Source organism: Anopheles moucheti, chromosome 3 (genome assembly GCF_943734755.1).
Source record: "Anopheles moucheti chromosome 3, idAnoMoucSN_F20_07, whole genome shotgun sequence".
NCBI lineage: Eukaryota > Metazoa > Arthropoda > Insecta > Diptera > Culicidae > Anopheles > Anopheles moucheti.
Window position 1 is genome coordinate 8,646,481 of NC_069141.1, and position 18,323 is coordinate 8,664,803.

Here is an 18,323-nt window from a genome sequence, read left to right on the forward strand (position 1 = left end):
AATCCCAAAAAAAAAAACAAAGGCGCGAAGAAGGACTGGGACGTGCGTGGAGTACGATGGAGTCCCGTAAACTGGATCGCCTTCTCATCTGTCCTTCGCCGCTCTTTAAACTACTAACCAGCGTTTCAGTATACATTCGTTTGCTCATGATATTTCGTATTACAGGTTGTCGGTTATGGCTCTGATCTGATTGCACTACGCACACGCTGTTCGTGTGGCTCTGCGAGAGTGTGTGTTGTGTGTAGTCTGTGTGCAGTTGGTATAAAATCGTATATCATCATGATAGTGTACACAAATTGCACTGCCCTCCTCTTGCCGTTCACTGTGTGCGAAAGAGCGAAAAACGGAAATGGGAAGCCGGTAGAGACGTATACGCGTTTAAAGGGTAGTATACTTTACGTTAGAGGTTACGCCTTCCGCGTCGTGTCGATTTGTTGGTTACCTCCGTAGTTTACATTACATTTCAGGTAAGTGTTAGTTCAGTAGTTTAAAAATCGTATCGTATTACTTCGCTCTAGCGCTCTAGAGAGGTGTAGGAGGTTAAGTGTCTGCGGCCGTGTGCTGCACTGTACAGCACCCGCGTACCGCGTTGAGGTAGACTTGGATTAAGAGGACGAAACCGATTCGGTTTCGGTTTCGTCCTGCCGTTCGCTAAAGAGGTAAATTGCAGTTTAATTGCAAAAATCGTATCGCTTACAAGGATAATAAGATGCTGGTGACTCGCTTTCTTTTGTAGCTTTAGTCTGAGGTATTTCTGTTGCTTCTTGCTTTGCATTGTTTTGAACGGTTTGTTACGGGTGTACTATATGATCGCTTACCCTACTAGCTGCTTGCCTAGTTTATTAGCCTTACGCACTAATTTGAACCCGGTATGTACGATTTGTTTGCTTGTTTTCTAAAAACAAATTTTAATAGGTAGAACAGTTTTGCAGGAGGGGGAAAACTAAGTAGAAACGCACTAATCTTAAAACGGGGAAACCGCATTATGTCTGAGGAGTTATCTTTTTTTTCACATCGTCTTCATGGTATAGTGATGATCCCGTTCCCGCCACGGTTCTCTGGGGCGGTCTTACGAATGGAGCCCGCATCCTGGGACTGCCTGCGATTTGTTTTTGTTGAAAAGGGAGGGGGAGGTTTTTGTTTTGAAGATCCACCCAAGCAGCATGATCACTCGGACGCTTCTATATCTTAACGCGATGGCACAATGAATTTCTCGGACTCGATTATTCTTCCCATTCGCTGCCTTTTTCACACTATGCTTCTTGCAATTCATACAATCGAGCGGGCAGAAACAATCGAACTCCGCATGCAGTATACACGGCTAGCAGCGGGGATGAACACCAATTGCCGGATGCTATGTTCAGTGGTGAGATGCGGGTCCACTATTCGGACCCTTCAATCGATCGCGCAAATCGGAAAACGGAAGAGGTACGGTGGTTTCTTTCTTTCTTTCTTGAAGTTGCTGTGTGTGTTTGTGTGTATAGTAAATGGCGCAAGTGAATTCGTTTTCCATCACGATCCCGTTCCTAGTGCGTTGCGATGCTCTCATCGTCCGAATAGTTGCGTTCATCCGCCGAACTGTTGCCATCGTCGTCGTGCGCACCCTCCAGCCCGAGATCCATCGGCTCGGAAGATCCACCACGCCGGATCGCGTCGCTGTTCAGTATGCTGTTGTTGTTGTTCAATCCGTGGCCGCCCGGGTTAGTACCGGCACCAGCACTGCTGGCGGCGAGTGCCAGCAGCTTTTGATGGTTACTCGTTTGCAGCAGACGATCGGTTTCGTTGCTTCGGTTCCCCGTGCCGGTCGGTTCGATCGTTACGTTCGGCGAGTTGTGCAGCTTTGCCAGCGACGATAGATCCGGATTGTTCTGGTTGTTGTTGCTGGTCAGCTTGGCGAGATCGAGCTGCGGTGGCAGAAAGCCCGGTGGTAGCTGATCGAGATTGTGGCCGAGCGTTTTGAGGTGTGCAATCTTCGCTGCCTGCAGTGCTGCGGCGGTCGCTTGCTCTTGGGTCATACCGCTCATACCTAAAAAAGGAGGGACAACAGGGTTTTATACAGTCGGTTTCAAGAACAACCGCGACACCACTTACCAAATGCATTCTCGGTAATAAATTGCAAATACGTGTCCAAAATGGCCGATCCGGTCGGGGTATTCGACTGCATGTGGTTCATTGGGCCACCGGGGCCTCCACCTCCGTGACGATCCGTTCCACCCATTCCGTTGCCTCCGTTCCCGTTGCCACCGGAGCCTCCATTTCCTGGTCCACCATTGCCATTGCCTCCGTCACGTCCCAGTCCATCCAAACCGAGCTTGGGCGTTCCTTCTCCAGGTCGTACGCGTGTAATAGTGGTTGAGTTCAAATGGTTGAAACCTACAATTACAGCAAGAATTCCACATAAGAAAACGCTGCCCTCCAAAACTCCAAATGCTTCCCCAAACAAATGAACTTACCAGTCGGTGACATCCCCATCATGCTCTCGTGGAAGCGTCGCTGCGATTCACTGTGACTACTCTGGGACATTGTCAAATCTTCCGGATCGTCAAAATCTTCACCACCATCACCGGATCGTAGTTCCAGCTTCATACCATCGTTGCGTCGCGTCCCGGTCGGTGAGGCACGGGCACGCAATTCGGCCGGCGAAATCTTCACACCCGCCTTGGCCAACAACCGGGACGCCAGCTCCGGATCGAACGGGCTCGGCATCGGCAGCACCGGCAGATCCTTCGTCGAGATGCCACGATGCTGGCGGGACATGTGCGAATGGAGCGAGTTGCGGGATTTGGCAACCGTGCCGCACAGCACACACCGATACCCGGGACAGACCGTGTGCTTGTCCTCCAGATGGGTGCGCAACGTGTGAGCCGAACGGTAGATCTTGCCACACTTCGGGCAGGGCCGGGGATCGGTGGCACGGACGCGCATTTCTAAAGAACGGCGAGAAACTGTAATTACGACCGTTAAGTACCGTTTTGGGGTAAACGGGAGGGATGAGAGAAAGAGAGAAAGAGCGAGAACGAGAGAAACGGGGAAAAAATAAGGTAAAATAAATCAAACAAAACAACACAAGCTGGCCTGAGCGAAGATGCGCAGAAAGGAAGGAAGAAGGGCAAAGGGAAGGAAAGGGTATCGAAGGAAAACGGATCACGCAAGTGACACGGAAAAGTTAAGCGAAAAGCAAAAGAAGAAACAAAATCATACAGACAGACACACACACACACACCCAACGAGATCCTGTACACGATCACCTGTGTTAGTAGCACTAAAAGGGTTGGTGTGAGTATATTTAATAAGGTTAGACTCTTCAGGGGACTGTATACAAACTACTATGGGTTAGATGTGTGTAGATCGACGCGTTTTTCCATTTAAAAACCTTTAAAAAACATAAAGAAAAAGAACGAAAGCAAACGACAACAAGGTTCGTGTCTTATTCATCTGTTCATCCGTTTTTTTTTGTTGTTGCCAGTTTTATTCTCTTATCATTTCTCTTTCGCAATGCAATGCTGCTTATCGTTAAGCTCCTTTCCACATTACACTGTGTTCTGTTCTGTTTGTTTTTCCTTCATACGAATGCAACGAGCTAGTTGTTTTTTTTTTGTATTATTATTTTTACATTGTCTGTACTTGCGTGTTGTTGGATTTGTGTAGTGTGTGTTTGTGTCTTTCTTACCAGCTTTCATCAAGAGATCGTTACGTTACGCACGCGCATTCTATCCTTTCGAGCATGTTTCTCATTTTTGTTTGCTTTCCTGCTGTTGTTTTATTTAGTATTTGCGTTTGGCTTTAAGCTGAATGTGTTTTGTTTTTTTCGTTAGTTTCGTTTCCCTTTGCTTCTGTAACTTTTCCTCTTAAATACAAAACTACAAACTTTTTACAGGTAACCAATATTTACGTGTACTTTTCACACTGTTCTCTTGTTTGCTTTCTTGTTGTGTCGGTTTGTTTTGTTGTTGCTTGCTTGCTGCTGCTGTTGTTGAGTTGTTGTTTGCATACTACTCGCTTAGGTTTAATATGGCGCTAAATATAGTTGTATACTTGTCGATCTTTGTATAGCATATGTCGGGTTTCGTCGGCTATGCGCAGCTACTGCACAACCGTGAATCGTGGTTTTATAGCCGTGGCTTAGCTCACCTTAAAGCGCGACTGCTATTACATTACTGTGTTGCATGTAAATCTATGTGTGTGTGTAAGCAAGTGTGTATGTGTAGTAGTAGTAGGTGCAGCTGTTTACTATTGTTTGTTTGTTGTTTTGCAAATGGAAATAAACCTGTTTTAAACGGCAAAGAAATCAATCCTAACCCTAAGATTCGTGTCTGTGAAGCATTGAAGTCTTTCCTTAGCATAAAAAGAAAAACTTGACAATGTCTCGCTAGGTTGCTAAGTGTAAAAAGTTAGAATTTAAAAAGAACAAACCATTCTCTACACACTAAAATTATACTACGCTGAATGGCAAAAGTAGAGGAACGAGAATCTTATCGTACGCACAACGAACCGTTGTATGTGTGTTACTTGTTAAAGTTTTACTTAAATGTTTACCAAACGTTTTAACGTTACGTATTTTTCTTTTGTTTTTGTTTTTAAATCGTTTACACCGAAAGAAGAAAACTAAAACTTGCGAGGTGTTTCGTTTGTTTTGTAACTTCCATTTTCCTAATCGTCCCTGGCGTAATCGCACAGATAAACGGTGAAACGCAAACCCCGGGACAAAACCCCGAAGCTCAATTTATGTCAAGCCGATAATTACCGATAGTGAGGCAAGTGTAACGTGTATTGTGAAACGGCAAGTAGGCCCGGGATGTGAAGGTTCGGTTTCGTAACGGCTTCGGCCCATTAATTGGACAGCGCAAGCACGATCGCTGTAATTAGTTTAGCAGTTCTGTGGCTTTTGTTGGGGAAATTGAGGTGAGGTTCGTCTTCTTCAAAGGCATTTTCTCGCCCAGGTGCAAAAGGATAGTCCCGGGTTGATGGTGATGATGATGATTACTGTTTGAGTTTACTGTGTATGTTTTTTGGACCCCGCCACACCGAGTAGTGTTTGGTGAAAAATTATTCTGGGTGTGGTCACGGCCACCAATATTTTTTTCGGGGCGAGTCAGCACACCAGGCTGACCGACCGTGGCAAACGGATCGACCGAAGAAAGTTCGTGCTGGGGAGGGGGGGGGAGAGGACGCGTAAAGTAGTGCACGGAATGGCACCCGCTAATGGAACTATCAACCGTCGTGACTGGGCAGAAGTTGTGCCGGTGTGGCACCGAGGAGTTTGGATTGGCGACGTACTAGTGTTAAGAATTATTTGCAACGCCAAACAATAACTATCTTCGCGGTGAGTTCCACCGGTCCTTTATCATAGCCGGTAGTTTGTGGGGTTTAAAGTATTTGCAGCTATTTGTGTTTCTTGTAATACCTGCTAGAGGGCGCTGCATGCGACAACAACTCTATTCAACAACTAACCTATAAGGCCGTTTGTATGATTATTTTATACGCTTTTGTGGGCAGAGTGGAATGTGTTTACTGTGGCTCTGGTTTGTTTTTCCTGGGTAGACTGGGTTTGCAAGTAGAGCCCTTCCGCCAGTTACTAGTTGGTGTATATAATATAGATTAATATACAGCTAATTATCGGTTTGACATCATGCGGTTTCTGTCGTACTAAAGGGGCTTTTAGCTTTTTTGGTTTTCCCAGGCGATTTCGATGTTAGTGTAACTTATTGTTTCTTTTGTTAATAATTTGTTCTCTTTAATTGTTATATCTTAGTAGGAACCTTTATCGTTTTACTTCTGGTTTTTTTTCTTTCTCTCTCGTCTTACTCATCGTTTACCTTTTGTTCAAAACACTAGAAACTATAAGGTTGCGCCCGATTAGATCAGGGAAACATTTCCATTATGGCCATTACGTTGTGTGTGTGTGTGTTTCGTAGGTGTGTTTAATGTTTAGCTTCCTTCCTTCACGTGCCTCTCTCGAGGATAGGATTACTCAAGTGAGATTAAAAGTTAGTTACTATCAGCAGTTCCTGTAGTTGATACTTGCTAAACTAAAGCATTATCCTTTCAACCAATGGTGTGTGAATGTGTTTTTTGTTCTATCTAACCACATAGCATCAAATAACGCAAATAAATAACAGATGCTAATATTTCATATCGTTTTAGAAGCGAATCTGCGTACGGGTAATTATTCGTTCACTGCCACACATTTCATTTCCCTTTCCTATTTTTCGATAATACTGTTCTTATCAGCGGAAATATGAGATAGTAGATCAAAACAAAACAAGGGAAAAACAACTCCTGTCAGCTCTGTCAAATGTGACGTTTTCGGAACGGAACAGTTAAACTGTTGTAGGGTTCGGTGAATGTTTACTCAAAGCTATGGTTTTAGGGTTTTGTTTTGTTGGTTACTTGTTTGCTTGTTTTGTGTTTGGGTGGCTTGCAGTGTTTTTCTTCCCCTGCTATAACTAATTCTTTCCATTTCCGTACTTTTACTCGAATACTGAATGCTTGACGTAGTTCGACACGGTTCTTGCCTTTTTCCCTTTAGCTTTAGTGCCAATTTGGTGTGTTTTGTAACCAAATTTTCACCACTTTTCGTCCTGCCTCGTTTGTGTGTTTTGCTCATGTGGTTGTGTTTACTTTAATTTTTAGGAACTTTAGTTAGTTTTAGGACACTCACGCGCATCGCTAGCGAACCTTTGTAATACTAGTGATAATATGTATAGAAATCTTTCATTTCAGGACGCTGCAGTCGGGTACCGAGAGACTGTTTGAAAAATTCGGCTTTCCTCCCTTTTAACATACGTGTACTTTTATGGTGAAATAATTTGAAAACAAAAACTGGAATGTGGTAAGCCAGTGGAAGTACGGGAACGTAAACCAGCCTGTATGGTTGTTCCCATCCCACAAAATGTGCTTCCCCTCCGCTGCTTTAGCCTCCATCGATTAGGAATGTTTCACAAAGGCGACTGTTCCGACAGGCATCTCACGGTATGCCAGTGAATGGCCCACCCGAGGATCGCATCGCCTTCATCTGGGCCCACTGGTTCGTGTGCTTCAGCCGCATATGGTTGCGGACCGAGTTCGGGTGCGCGAACCGTCGACCGCACTGAATCACCGGGCACACGGGACTGTCCCGCGGATAGTGCCGGTCGAGATGTTGTCGGAACACGCGCGGCTCTAGCGGCACCTCGCACAGCGGACAGGGCAGCAGATATACCTGCCCATTACCCGCACTGCCGGAACCAACGTTAGAGCCACCAGCACTGGAACCACCGGCACCAGTTCCGGCACCGGCAGCGCTGGCACTGTTGCTGTACGCGGCAGCAAACAGCCGATCAGCGGCGGCGGCTGCGGCAGCTACGGCCGCCGCAGATGAAGCCGGCGACGGTGAAGAGTTGCAGGATGACTGCGGCTTACTGTTCGCTGGTTTACTGCCGGTCCCCGAATCCCCGGTACCGGCCGCGACTGAAGAGCGTCCACCGGCTGTGGTGGCCGGTGAGGCCGAACCGCCACGCTGGTGGTCGCTGTTACCGGACTGGCCGAGATTGAGCACGTTGGTTGGTGTGAGGGTAGGTGTTGGTGGAGTGGTAGCCGTCGACAGCAGAAAGCCGGCCAACTTCTGGTGATGCTGGTGCTGCTGCGCCTGACGCTGCAACAGCGCCTGCAGCCGAACCTTTTCGTTGAGGAAGTGTTGCTTGAGCGCTAGCTCGTGAGTGCCCGCTTTGTGATGAGCGGCGAAAAAGTCGGCCGCAGCCTGCTCGCTGCCAGCGTCACCGAGCGCACTGGCACTCGCTGCTGCCGCAGCCGCCAACACACCGGCAGCGGCCATCCGCTTATGGTACTCACTGTCCAGCGTGGTGGCAATGGCGGACAGCCGTCCATCCACCTTAAGATCGAGCTCGTTATCTTCGCTGCCACCATCCACGTCCTCCTCGTCATCTTCATCTTCATCGCGCAGCGGCGTCCGAATGTTGCGATCGTCCGATTCGTGATTGACCACCGCCACTCGACCACGCTCACCGTTCCCCCCAACGTCCTCCTCGTCCTCCTCCTCCTCCTCGTCACTGTTGTACGTCGGCTTTTGCCGAGCGGGCACTTCGGTGTGGTTTGCAGTGGATCGTCGCAGTGCGAGCGCCTCCCGAACGTCATCGAGCACGGAGGGACCATTGATGCCGGGTCGCTGCGAGCTGTGCGCCCGCTCCACCGTCCGCTCCTCGTACGCTTCCTCCGACCGTAGCGAAACGGATGGAGACGCCACATTATGCCGGCGGTGCAAATTCTCGCCCACCTCCGGATGGTGGGAACGTTTGAAGCGCTTCGCAAACCGGCGCTGCTGCTGTTGCTGATGCTGTCGACTACCGGTGCTACAATCGAGCCCGTTCTGGTCGTGATCACGCCGCCGCACCCGGCCGCCGGATGCCCGATCCTCGTGGATAGCAGCACGATGGGATGCGTCATTACGCTGCGGCTCATCGATCTCCTCCTTTATCAACGCATCGCAATGTTGCCGCGCATCTGCAATCGTGTTTGTATTAGCGTCATTTTTCAGGGGGGGTTTCAAGGGGGGTGGTGGTGGTGGTGGGGGATGCAGAATGGCAAAGAAGAGTGGGGAGGGGGTGAAATTTTGATTGTTTATTTTTGTTGTTGTTGCACAATTCTGATTTTTTTGATATTGGTTTGGCAAATGGAGGCGCCCAGTGTTCAACAATGATGATTTCTGATCGTCCGACTTTTGCTGCTGACGCCTGGCCTGATACGCTGATTGATCTGTGCTGTGTGTGATTAATTTTGTTGCATTTTTACGACCGTTCGCTTGCCGCTTTTGGGGCGTAATGGGGGGTGGGGTTTGATTTCATTTTCATTCCATTTCGGTGCTTGCAAACACTCACTCCCATACCGTAGCTTTATGGCACATTGTGGATTTTGATTGTTTTTTTTTTTGCTTTGGTGCGAATTCCATCACATTTGTTTGGGGATCTATCCGTTACTTGAGTTGGTGTGCCATTAAGTACGATCGGTTTGTTTACATGCGAGCGTAATATGATGCCAATTTTTATCTATTTACGAATCAGGGAGGTTTTTTTATCGTTGCTGTTGTTGTTGAATAAAAATCATCATCACAAACACATCACGATCATTGGCCATTGCTTTTCTTTTTTTGTTGGTGGAGATTGTTTTTAGATTCCGCAAACATACGATACAATGCATTATTAATATTTATTTATTTTAAACAGTTCCTTGCTAGCTTACTAAACGATAAGGATGTACTAACAGTCGAACATAAAGCTTACCACAAAAGGATAAATAATAATTCGAACAAAACAAAACAAAGAAAACAAGGACACACACAGCAGACGAGCACACATTATTATATAAAAAAGACACACACACACACGCATGATCGAGATAACAGAAACTTAAACAGGAGCAAGATGAGCGAGTAGTAGAGACAAGACAAAATAAAACGAACGAATAATTGTTTTTTTTTAATTATTAAAGAAAAAATTAAAAACAAAATCAAACTGATGTCACCAAACAGAATGGATGAGACGACGAACCCCATAAAGGGGTTCTCAACCACTACAACAACAACAAAAAATCCGGTACGGAATATAATGAGTAATGAGTTACAAATGCTGCCTCTCGCTAATGATGCCTATGTATTGCTGATTTTCGGGGCCTTCGGTGGTATATTGCTGTTCGGTATTTTTTTTTTGCACAGTATTGGTTTTGCTGTTTATAATTTGGATGAAATTTTGAACATTTTGTCACACTTGTACTGTGATCGCTGTGAGTACACGCATGCCGATTTGTTTGTGCCCGGCTTGGTAGGAATGTTGTTTTGCAACCCTTTTGCACATGTGTATATGAGCCAATTGGTTTGGGATGTCTGTAAATGCCAATCGAACAGTCCTGGCGGTGTGGGATGGATGGGCAGGTGGTGGGTTGGGATGTATTTGCTTTGCCTTTTTTTTATTGTTGTATGGATGCTTTCACGGTTATTTTTTCGATTTTGCTTGGATTTTTTTTTTGCTAGCACATACTGAAGACCTCAAAGTCTCACATAAAACACACACGCACGCATTAGATAACACCGGACAAAGAGCAGTAGCTTAATTGTAGCAAAAACAAAACGTGATAGGAAGAAACGAATGGTTTAAACAACGAACTAAATTAAGCCAAAACAAATGGTAAAATAGCACCGAATCAAGGAAGGAACAAAACGTGTAAAAGAAACACACGAAAGAAGTATTTAAAAAAAAAACATTAACTCTGACATAACTGTACTAGCGATTGTTTGTAAATATTTTTGCCTTATTTGTGGTGTTCTTTGAAGGATTAGAGATTTCTTTTATAATTTATAATGTTATGTTTTTGGTGGATTTTTTTTCTCCAATATTTCCGACTTACACTCTTATTCTAGCAGCTTAACCTAATTTGTGTTGATTTTTCACACTACTTTCACTAATCTGCTTAGAGGGAAAATTACAAAATTTTGATTCACGTCGGCCCAATCGTTAGTAATTTTAGTACATACGGCTTCGCGCGTGTTAGTGTCACTAAGGGGTTTGTTTTTTAGTATTACGAATTGAATTTTGTTTGGCGCTTTTCGTTGCCCTACACCCATTGAACGGGAAGCCGCCTGAACACGTGTCGTTAGCTTCCTGAATCATCGCGTTTGCCAGTCTGGCCAGCGCGGCCATTTTGTGTGAGTGCGTGTGTGCGTGTGTGTGAATGGTTCAATTGTAGTTTGCCTATGGCGGGTATGTGCCACAGTGCTGCACCTCGAATGTTGCAAGCAATTATTCGTATGAAGGAAAAATAAAACTTGCGCTTTTGGCGTCTTATGGCGACACAAACAAAATAAATGTGTGAGAGAAAAAACAAAACATAAGTGTGCAGGACTTAACTAGGTTGTAGGTTTGTTGGTAAAATTTAGTATGCAGGTTAGTAAATTTAATGTGTGCAGGATGGCAAAAAACACGGTTTGGTAAGGTGGTAAAAACATATTGCGAGGGCTACAGTTTAGGCCTGTGCGATGAGGCGCAATATAGTATCGTGTATCGTTTGAGGAAATTGAAGTTTGTGCATTTTGTTATTTTGTGTGTTTATTTTTGGTAAATATTCGTATTTTACTCTATGTTAAACCAATTAAGACCAATCAAGAGAAGGGGAGAGGGAGAAATAGAGAGAGAGAGAGAGGGCAGAGTTTAGCGTATATATTACAAAGTGAAAATAATAATAAAAATGAAATGAAAACATAAAGAAAAATCACTCACACACACGAACGAAATGATAAGCAGGCACACGCACAAAGAAAATAAAAAAAACGAGATCAAAACAGTAAAACAAATATAGGAAACTAAGAAACCAACAATACTGTCCAGGAAAAGAAAACCAAAAAAAAAAAAACAAAACCCAGAAAACTAAAGGAATGTTTAAAGTTTAAGTAAATATTAATAAGTACTATATGCTGAACAATCAGAAATCATTATTAAACACTGAACACGGTTCGACATGAAAGGTATGGTTTCGGTCGTATTGCTTTTTTTTTCGCTGTTATGGTTACATCGGACGCGCGAGACGAAGCATTAGAGCAGTGAATTCCATTGCTGTAGCCACGGTGTGTATAACACCAAAATTCGGTCTGGTGTAATTGGGATACGTGAAAACTGTTTCATTTGCAAGTAAAACAAATGGTAGCATAAGAGCTGTAATTAAACTATCAAACAAATCACAAACTGCAGTATGTATGCTTCGGCTAAAACTGATAACTACTCTAAAGCAAACCTGTAGTAGAAAATTTTCTATCCGCCGACATGTTCAGCAGAGCTTGTAACTATCGCGATCGGTCGTGGCACTATGAAGAGTTGTGGTTTATTAAATTTATTTCTTTTCACAAACAAACATGCAAATACCATCCAGTGTGTTGCCGCGAATTGCTTAGCATTGGCAAGCTGCAATAATAATGGATATTGAATATGTATATAGAAATAATCCCCATTTATTCAGCTGTGCGTCTCTCACACTCTAGCGCCGATGGAGGCGCATGGTACTTTACGTGGAAGATGTTCGTTTCCATCAACCCGGCGCGCGGTTGGGGATTTATTGTCCGTTTTGTCCCGAATGCAACTGCTAATCACCGGTGTGGATAAAAAAAAACGGATTCCATTTCTAACTGTCTACACGCTCGCTTCTATTACACCTTGCCATTAGGGTATAATTAAACGACTTGGGCGGAGACACAATGCCAACATTTTTATGCCACTCCGTTACGTCGATAACAAAACAACGAGCCGATAAAAGCATAAAAATATGTTGCAAAACATCATAAATCTCCGTGGTTTGCAAGCCAGGAAAGCGGAAACAACTGCGCCGGGTTGTTCGCATTCAGATTTATTCATTTTCAATCAGGCGACAGGTAGGGACGGCTGTGGTTGAGCTTGAGGCGGCTCAAAACAATAACAAAAAAAGCAAACAAGCTCAACCGTACAACCGTGCCCGCTGTTTTAATTAGAAAATCGATTAAATTTTTTCCCTCTGCTTCCCATACTCCCCCCGTTATTTAATATTCTATTGTTTCTGTTGATCTATTCCAGCCCTTACAGGGGTTGGCGGAAGAGAAGACGAAAAAAAGGGACACAAACACTGGATTAGAAAGGACACCGGTAGTCCTTCCATCACATGGCAATGGGTTTCTATTCGAAGCTGAAATGAGCACACATTTAGTGGCCACCGGTATACCGGTATGATTATTACCCGATCGGTTATTGTAATTGTATTGCTACCGTGTCCCCTTTTCCAGCAAACCGTCCCACACACACACACACACACACACACCACGTTGGCAACTGTCCTCATTTGAGCCTTAAATAATGGACGGTGGTTTGACTAAAATTTTATATCCACCCAACCAACATACATGGTGCGATAGAGAGAGAAAAAAGGAACCAAACGGTACCAAAGCCGAGGGTAACACATTACACGCTTTATGAGCAGTAGTGACCGGGTTGGGGCTAGGGGTGGGCTTCGGGAGTGAATTGGCTTAATGAAAGCGATTGATTGAATTTTTAAAACGTAAGGATAAGGCATCGTTTCCCGTACCGGGTTATATCGATATAGATTTAGATCGTTTATGGCGTTTTGTGATAATTATTGGGCCGGAAAAGTTGCATCCTTCGGGGGGTTTTTTTTTTGGGGTATTTTTTTTTTTGGGGCCGAGTGATTCAAACTCCCCCGCTTTCTCGAGCAATCCGGAAATGGAGCGAACTTCGTTTGATAATTTCGATTAGCCTAAAAAGAGCTCTCGGTGCTTAGACGTATTGTTTCTCGTCCGGATAAGATAAGGTCCAATGGAGCTGGTGTGGAGACGGTGTCAAAAGCGGCCCCCCCCCCAAAAAAAAAAGAATAATAATCACAAGCTATTCCTATGCTTGGTACGCTGGAATAAGACTATTGAATCGGTGGAAAATAGTTGGAACAAACAAAAACCCATTCATCCAGCCGTTTACCAGCAGTCCTGCGGCGAGATCCCTTTACCACCGCACGAGCTGGAGCTCGTTATGCCAAATGATGCTGTTGCCGGGAAAATCCGTTTGCCAGTTCCCATATCCCAATCCAACTGACCTTCCTTTCTACTCAAAACCCCATCTCGAGCATTAACGTCAATGGTGTCACTGTCGCAGATAGAGGCACACACCTAGTCGTGACTTGGCTAGTGCTAGATAGAGCAGAAAGAACACAGCACCGGGAACGTTAAAAATATTCCCTTTCGACGAGTAGTATCAGACACCCCCGAGCCACATCCGGTTGTACGGGGTTCCCCTTCCCGCCCCTTTCCCCCTCGGAAAAAAGGGATTGCGGAGGGATTTTATAATCACATTCAATGGATAATTATGCCTTAACTATCATTAAAATATTCCATTTTGGAGGATTATAATTATCATCATTTCGACATTAAGAATTTCTGCGCCGTGCCTTGTGTGCTCTTCAATGGAGACAAACCCCGAAAAAGGGCACGAGAAGGTATCATGTTTGTGAGAAAGGGGGGGCGGAAGGGTTTTTCGGTGAGAGTAATGTGTGAGCACCGGTACCAGGGCATGTGTAGGGATTGAGTTTGCATTAGAGACCGAAATCTCGGGAAAGTAGTTTCCCTTTACCGTTGTATAATGGGGGGGTGGGAAAGGGAAACGGGTGTGAAGGTGATGAAATTGAGAGAAGGGGAAGGGGGGGGGGAGTTAAATGGAGGTCCTTAGCGTAAACAGCAAAGTTGGCTGGCTGTCATTCATTGGAGGCAGTTTTTGAAGGCGGCGTGATGGCTGCTGTTAGAGATCCCCACCGCCACCCTTTGGAAAAGCCTGGAAAATTTGCCTTCCATAGGTGAACTTTGTCTCGGTGGTTTCTCTCTCTTTCCTAGTTATTGTTCATCACACGGCTGTCTGCTGTGAGTTTTTCCACCACGGTGTCAACTTTTGTAAAGGGTTGTAGTAATAAATTTTAATTCCTTCTATCAAACCGGCGGTCTCCAGATTTTGTACGTGGCATGGCCACTATCGAACCCCTGCCCGGGGGGGAGGTGTGCTCACTAGCCGTACCGAGGAAAATGAAGAAAAACGATGCGAGAAGTGTTGTTGGCGTGAAGCAAAAGGGACTAATGACAAATTTATGCACAAGACGGTTAAATGATCTTTTGCATTGGTCCGAATCCGACCAGTCCGCCATTGCTGCCGGCGCAAAGTAAGATGAAAATAGCGTTACACTACTGTAGGTTTAAAACAAGAACACACGGGTGTGTGTGTGTGTGTGTGTGTGTGTGTTACACAGTTCCAGCCCTACTATCATGTTTATTTATCTAACGTAAATAAAACATGTAAAAACTAGTTCTTTCCAAATGAATGTCCTGCCGGGTAGTGGCGTCCTTCCGAGAAAAGGGAGGCAACCCAGCAAGCAGTGGGGAGTTATAATTTTCGTAATTGAAAATGCTTGCTTCACCCAACACCGTCGTACGGGTCAAGACGTATTGCATGTTTGGTATCAGTTTTGCGCGCCATTGCTAGTTGCCTTTTCCACCCAAAATTCCTCGGCTTGATGTTCGATGAGTTGTTTTTTTTTCACTTTCGCTCTCTCCCACAGAGTTTTTCGACAAAATCAAGTTCCACGACACGGAAAAGGGAAATGAATAAATGAAGAAACGCAAGCATCATGTACTGCGGACAGACACAACCGTTAGGGTTCATGTTGGAAGAAGCAAAACAAAAAAAAACACTGAGACGAGAAGAAAACAAACCACCAAAAACGAGCGCTTTAAACGACTTTGTGGCTCATGTTGGTTTTGTTGTTTGGGGGGAGAGAGTGTGTTCAAATATGCCACCAGGAGACCAACAAAAACAAAACCTGTTGTCTCGAATCGTTTTATTTGTTGTTGTTGCTGCTCCTCCACCTCATATTATCTACCAAAGATTGAAGTGCAAGTGTTTGGTTGCTTGCGACCCGAAAAATAAAAAGCGACCTCCTTGTGAGTTTCCCAGTTATCAATTAGTCGGTCGGAATATGTTCCAAACAACTATGGTTATGGACTGGTGATTTTCCGTATGCCCATTGTGTGTGTGTGTATACTCCCATCCCCCCTTTGATATGTTTGCCGTATCCGAGAGTATCACGATATCGTGATTTCTGTCAATTTCACCAACATCCGAAATCGTACGCAATCCTGTCAGCAGGTATTAGTTTTCTGGAGGTTTTTTTTCCCTCCCCGTGAAGGTTTGAGTGTTGATTTTTTATTCACATTATTTTCTAACGTTAAGTGGCCCAAGCCAAGGGAGTACGGTTTGGAGTATTGTTGGAGCAGAGCCGAGATAGCTCGTCTGATAGACTTCTGATGGGTTTCGTTTTTTTTGGGCAATCGAAGCACAAGAATAAAAGGGGGGAAAATAGGAATCAGGATGCTTCCAAACGAGCCGCTGACACGAGCCTTCACGATGTCCGAGGGCTTCAAAAGATATCGTGCCCGGTTGTCATCATAATTATCAGCAGCGTAAAGTATAGAAATTTGTCCTACAACGTGCTGGTTTCGCTTGTATTCCCTCAAATGCATTATACAGCAAAGCGCATGCATTTTTTAACACAACAATTAATGCGGGATCAACCTTTGCCATTCCATTTCGGACAGTTTCTTCCCGCGGAAATACTATTAATTAGACATGAAATTGAATTTCCTTGTCCATCCCGATTCCCGTGTGTCATATTTCCCAAGACAAGACGCTTGAAAAGGGAATAATGTTACACCACTTTTTTTATCTCCATCAATTTCCCATCGCGCCACAGATAAAAGATGCTGAACAGTGGACAGTAAACGGCGGGTTTGTCATTTGTTTTGGGCGCGCATAAAAGCGTTTCGCTATACGCAGGATGTTTTAAACGGTGTAGGTCCTTTTCTTCGCATAAAAATACAATCCCTCAGTCAAGCAGAATTGACCCGCGCTTTGAAAAAAAAACAATTGATTTTTGATTCCTTGTTTTTTTTTTTGTTAACAAACCGTTTCGGGCCAAACAATTGATTTTTTTTTTTTTTTGGAGTGGGTTTCTTCATATTCTTTATGCTTGCCCCATTCATTCAATAAGACGAACTAGGTCGCCCGTTTTAATGAGGAAGTTTTGCTTCCCATCGATAAGTGGACATAAACAGTGCCGTCGTACCGTCCGGTTGCTGTTGGAGCACCGTGTCCTGGTAGGTTTTCCCAGGGAAAGCGATAGAGAGAGAGAGAGAAAGAGGGCGAAAAAAGGGTACAACAATCAACGTCTAACCTCGTTTAATTATTCACCGCCACATTTAGGGGTAGTGGAAAAATTGTACGTCAAAAATCGAAATGAGTAACGAGCATTGCCGGAACGCCCCGTGTGGCGGTAACTAACGATCGGAGGAAAATTAAAAACCCAAGACCCAAGAAAAACCCAACCCCTAGCAAGGGGGGGGGGGGGGGGTTTTAGGCATTTGGGGTGCGCCGCGTAAGGAAAGCCGGTAAGAAGCAAGTGTAAGTGTTCTCCATTTGGTTCCGTTCCCATGGGCCCTTGAGCGCACTTGCGAGCATTGTGAATGGTGCCGGGCAGGGAAAAAAGCTGCCGGGTCCAGCAATTTTCCGCATCCTTTTATTGAAAACGATAATATAATAAGAGTTAGCTATAAATATAAAGGACACATTTATTTATTACGATTTTTTTTTCGTAAACCGATCGCTTCTATTCGGAATTGTGGGTCTTCCAGGAAAAGCGATTTGAACGGTGTGGTGGGTGTGTGTTCCGTTAATTGAAAATGAGTGTTTGTGTGTGTGTGTGTGAGTGCAAATCTGGCACAGACGTTCGATACCCATGGCAGTAATCAAAATTGCATAGTCTAAATCCTCGCTAGTGTAGCATTTCTATTTCGCGCAGTACACCGAGACCTTGGTGCGGCGATAATAGACGTACTAGTGGAGGTGTCAGGCTGGGGGCCGAGCTAGGACCAGATGCTGCAGTTCAGCCTCTCTTGAACCTACAGCCAACCAACCCTTCCTATGCAGGAGGTGAAGAAAAGAAGCCATCGACGATGATGTACGATAAGAGCGAGCGAGTGGAGCAAGTGAGAAAGGATCACGGTCGCGTTTGAATAGCGATGCTGATGATTTATGCTGCAACCGATGCGCATCGTCGGCTAGTTTTCGGCACCTATAACCAACCCGAAATAGGGGGTGAGTAGGTTGCCAGGGGGAGGGGGGGGGGGCGGTTGAGTCCGTTCGGTTAGTCCGGAAATTAACCACGCACGTCTGCAATCAGCCAACGACGATGACGACGTTGGTGACCACGACGACAACCACCATCACAGGACCTGGACCCCGTACATTCGGGATAATGTCGTTTGGTCTCCCTGACAGGACCTCCACTCACCCCACGCTCCCCACGCTCCCCGCGCTTCCGTGGCCGGTGGGGAGAAGGGACTGTTGCAGATTCCACCAAAAACTCGACGAAGCTCTACACACGCCATGGATCGCAAAACCGAGTGCAGCAGTGTGTATGATTCTGCATAAATTAATTAGAAAACTTCCCCGTATATTTTCCTTACCTTCCCTTTTCCGCCAGCATGGCGCATCGGAGCCATGTACATAGCAAAGGCAAAAAGGGCTTCCTCGCCGTGGAGTGCCGCCGTCTCGCACAAAATTCGCCAGAAACCATCGCCAGAAGACCCGCACATCCAGCAGCGTCCCGAACCCCAGGATAGGTTCGTTCATTTGGCCGGAAACACATGCTCATCGTTTTGGTACGCGCGCGGTTCCCCAGTTTCACCACGGCGTTTTCTTCGCCATGAA

General features: G+C 45.2%; 2 protein-coding genes across 3 annotated transcripts in view; both read right to left on the bottom strand.

Moving 5' to 3' along the window:
• Positions 1-1,526: 1,526 nt before the first annotated feature.
• Positions 1,527-2,925, bottom strand: LOC128305970 (protein abrupt-like). The gene is made up of 3 exons (XM_053043622.1): positions 2,454-2,925; positions 2,092-2,373; positions 1,527-2,026 (listed from the first exon to the last, which is right to left on the bottom strand). Exons 1-3 carry the CDS (start codon positions 2,923-2,925, stop codon positions 1,527-1,529), a joined length of 1,254 nt encoding a protein of 417 aa, XP_052899582.1.
• Positions 2,926-6,967: 4,042 nt separating this feature from the next.
• Positions 6,968-18,323, bottom strand: part of LOC128305814 (sex determination protein fruitless-like) — a 60,043-nt gene continuing 48,687 nt past the window's right edge. For both annotated transcript variants that reach the window (XM_053043428.1, XM_053043427.1), the window contains exon 6: positions 6,968-8,499. In XM_053043428.1, coding sequence (XP_052899388.1) covers positions 6,968-8,499 — 1,532 coding nt within the window. The remainder of the gene's footprint in view (positions 8,500-18,323) is intronic.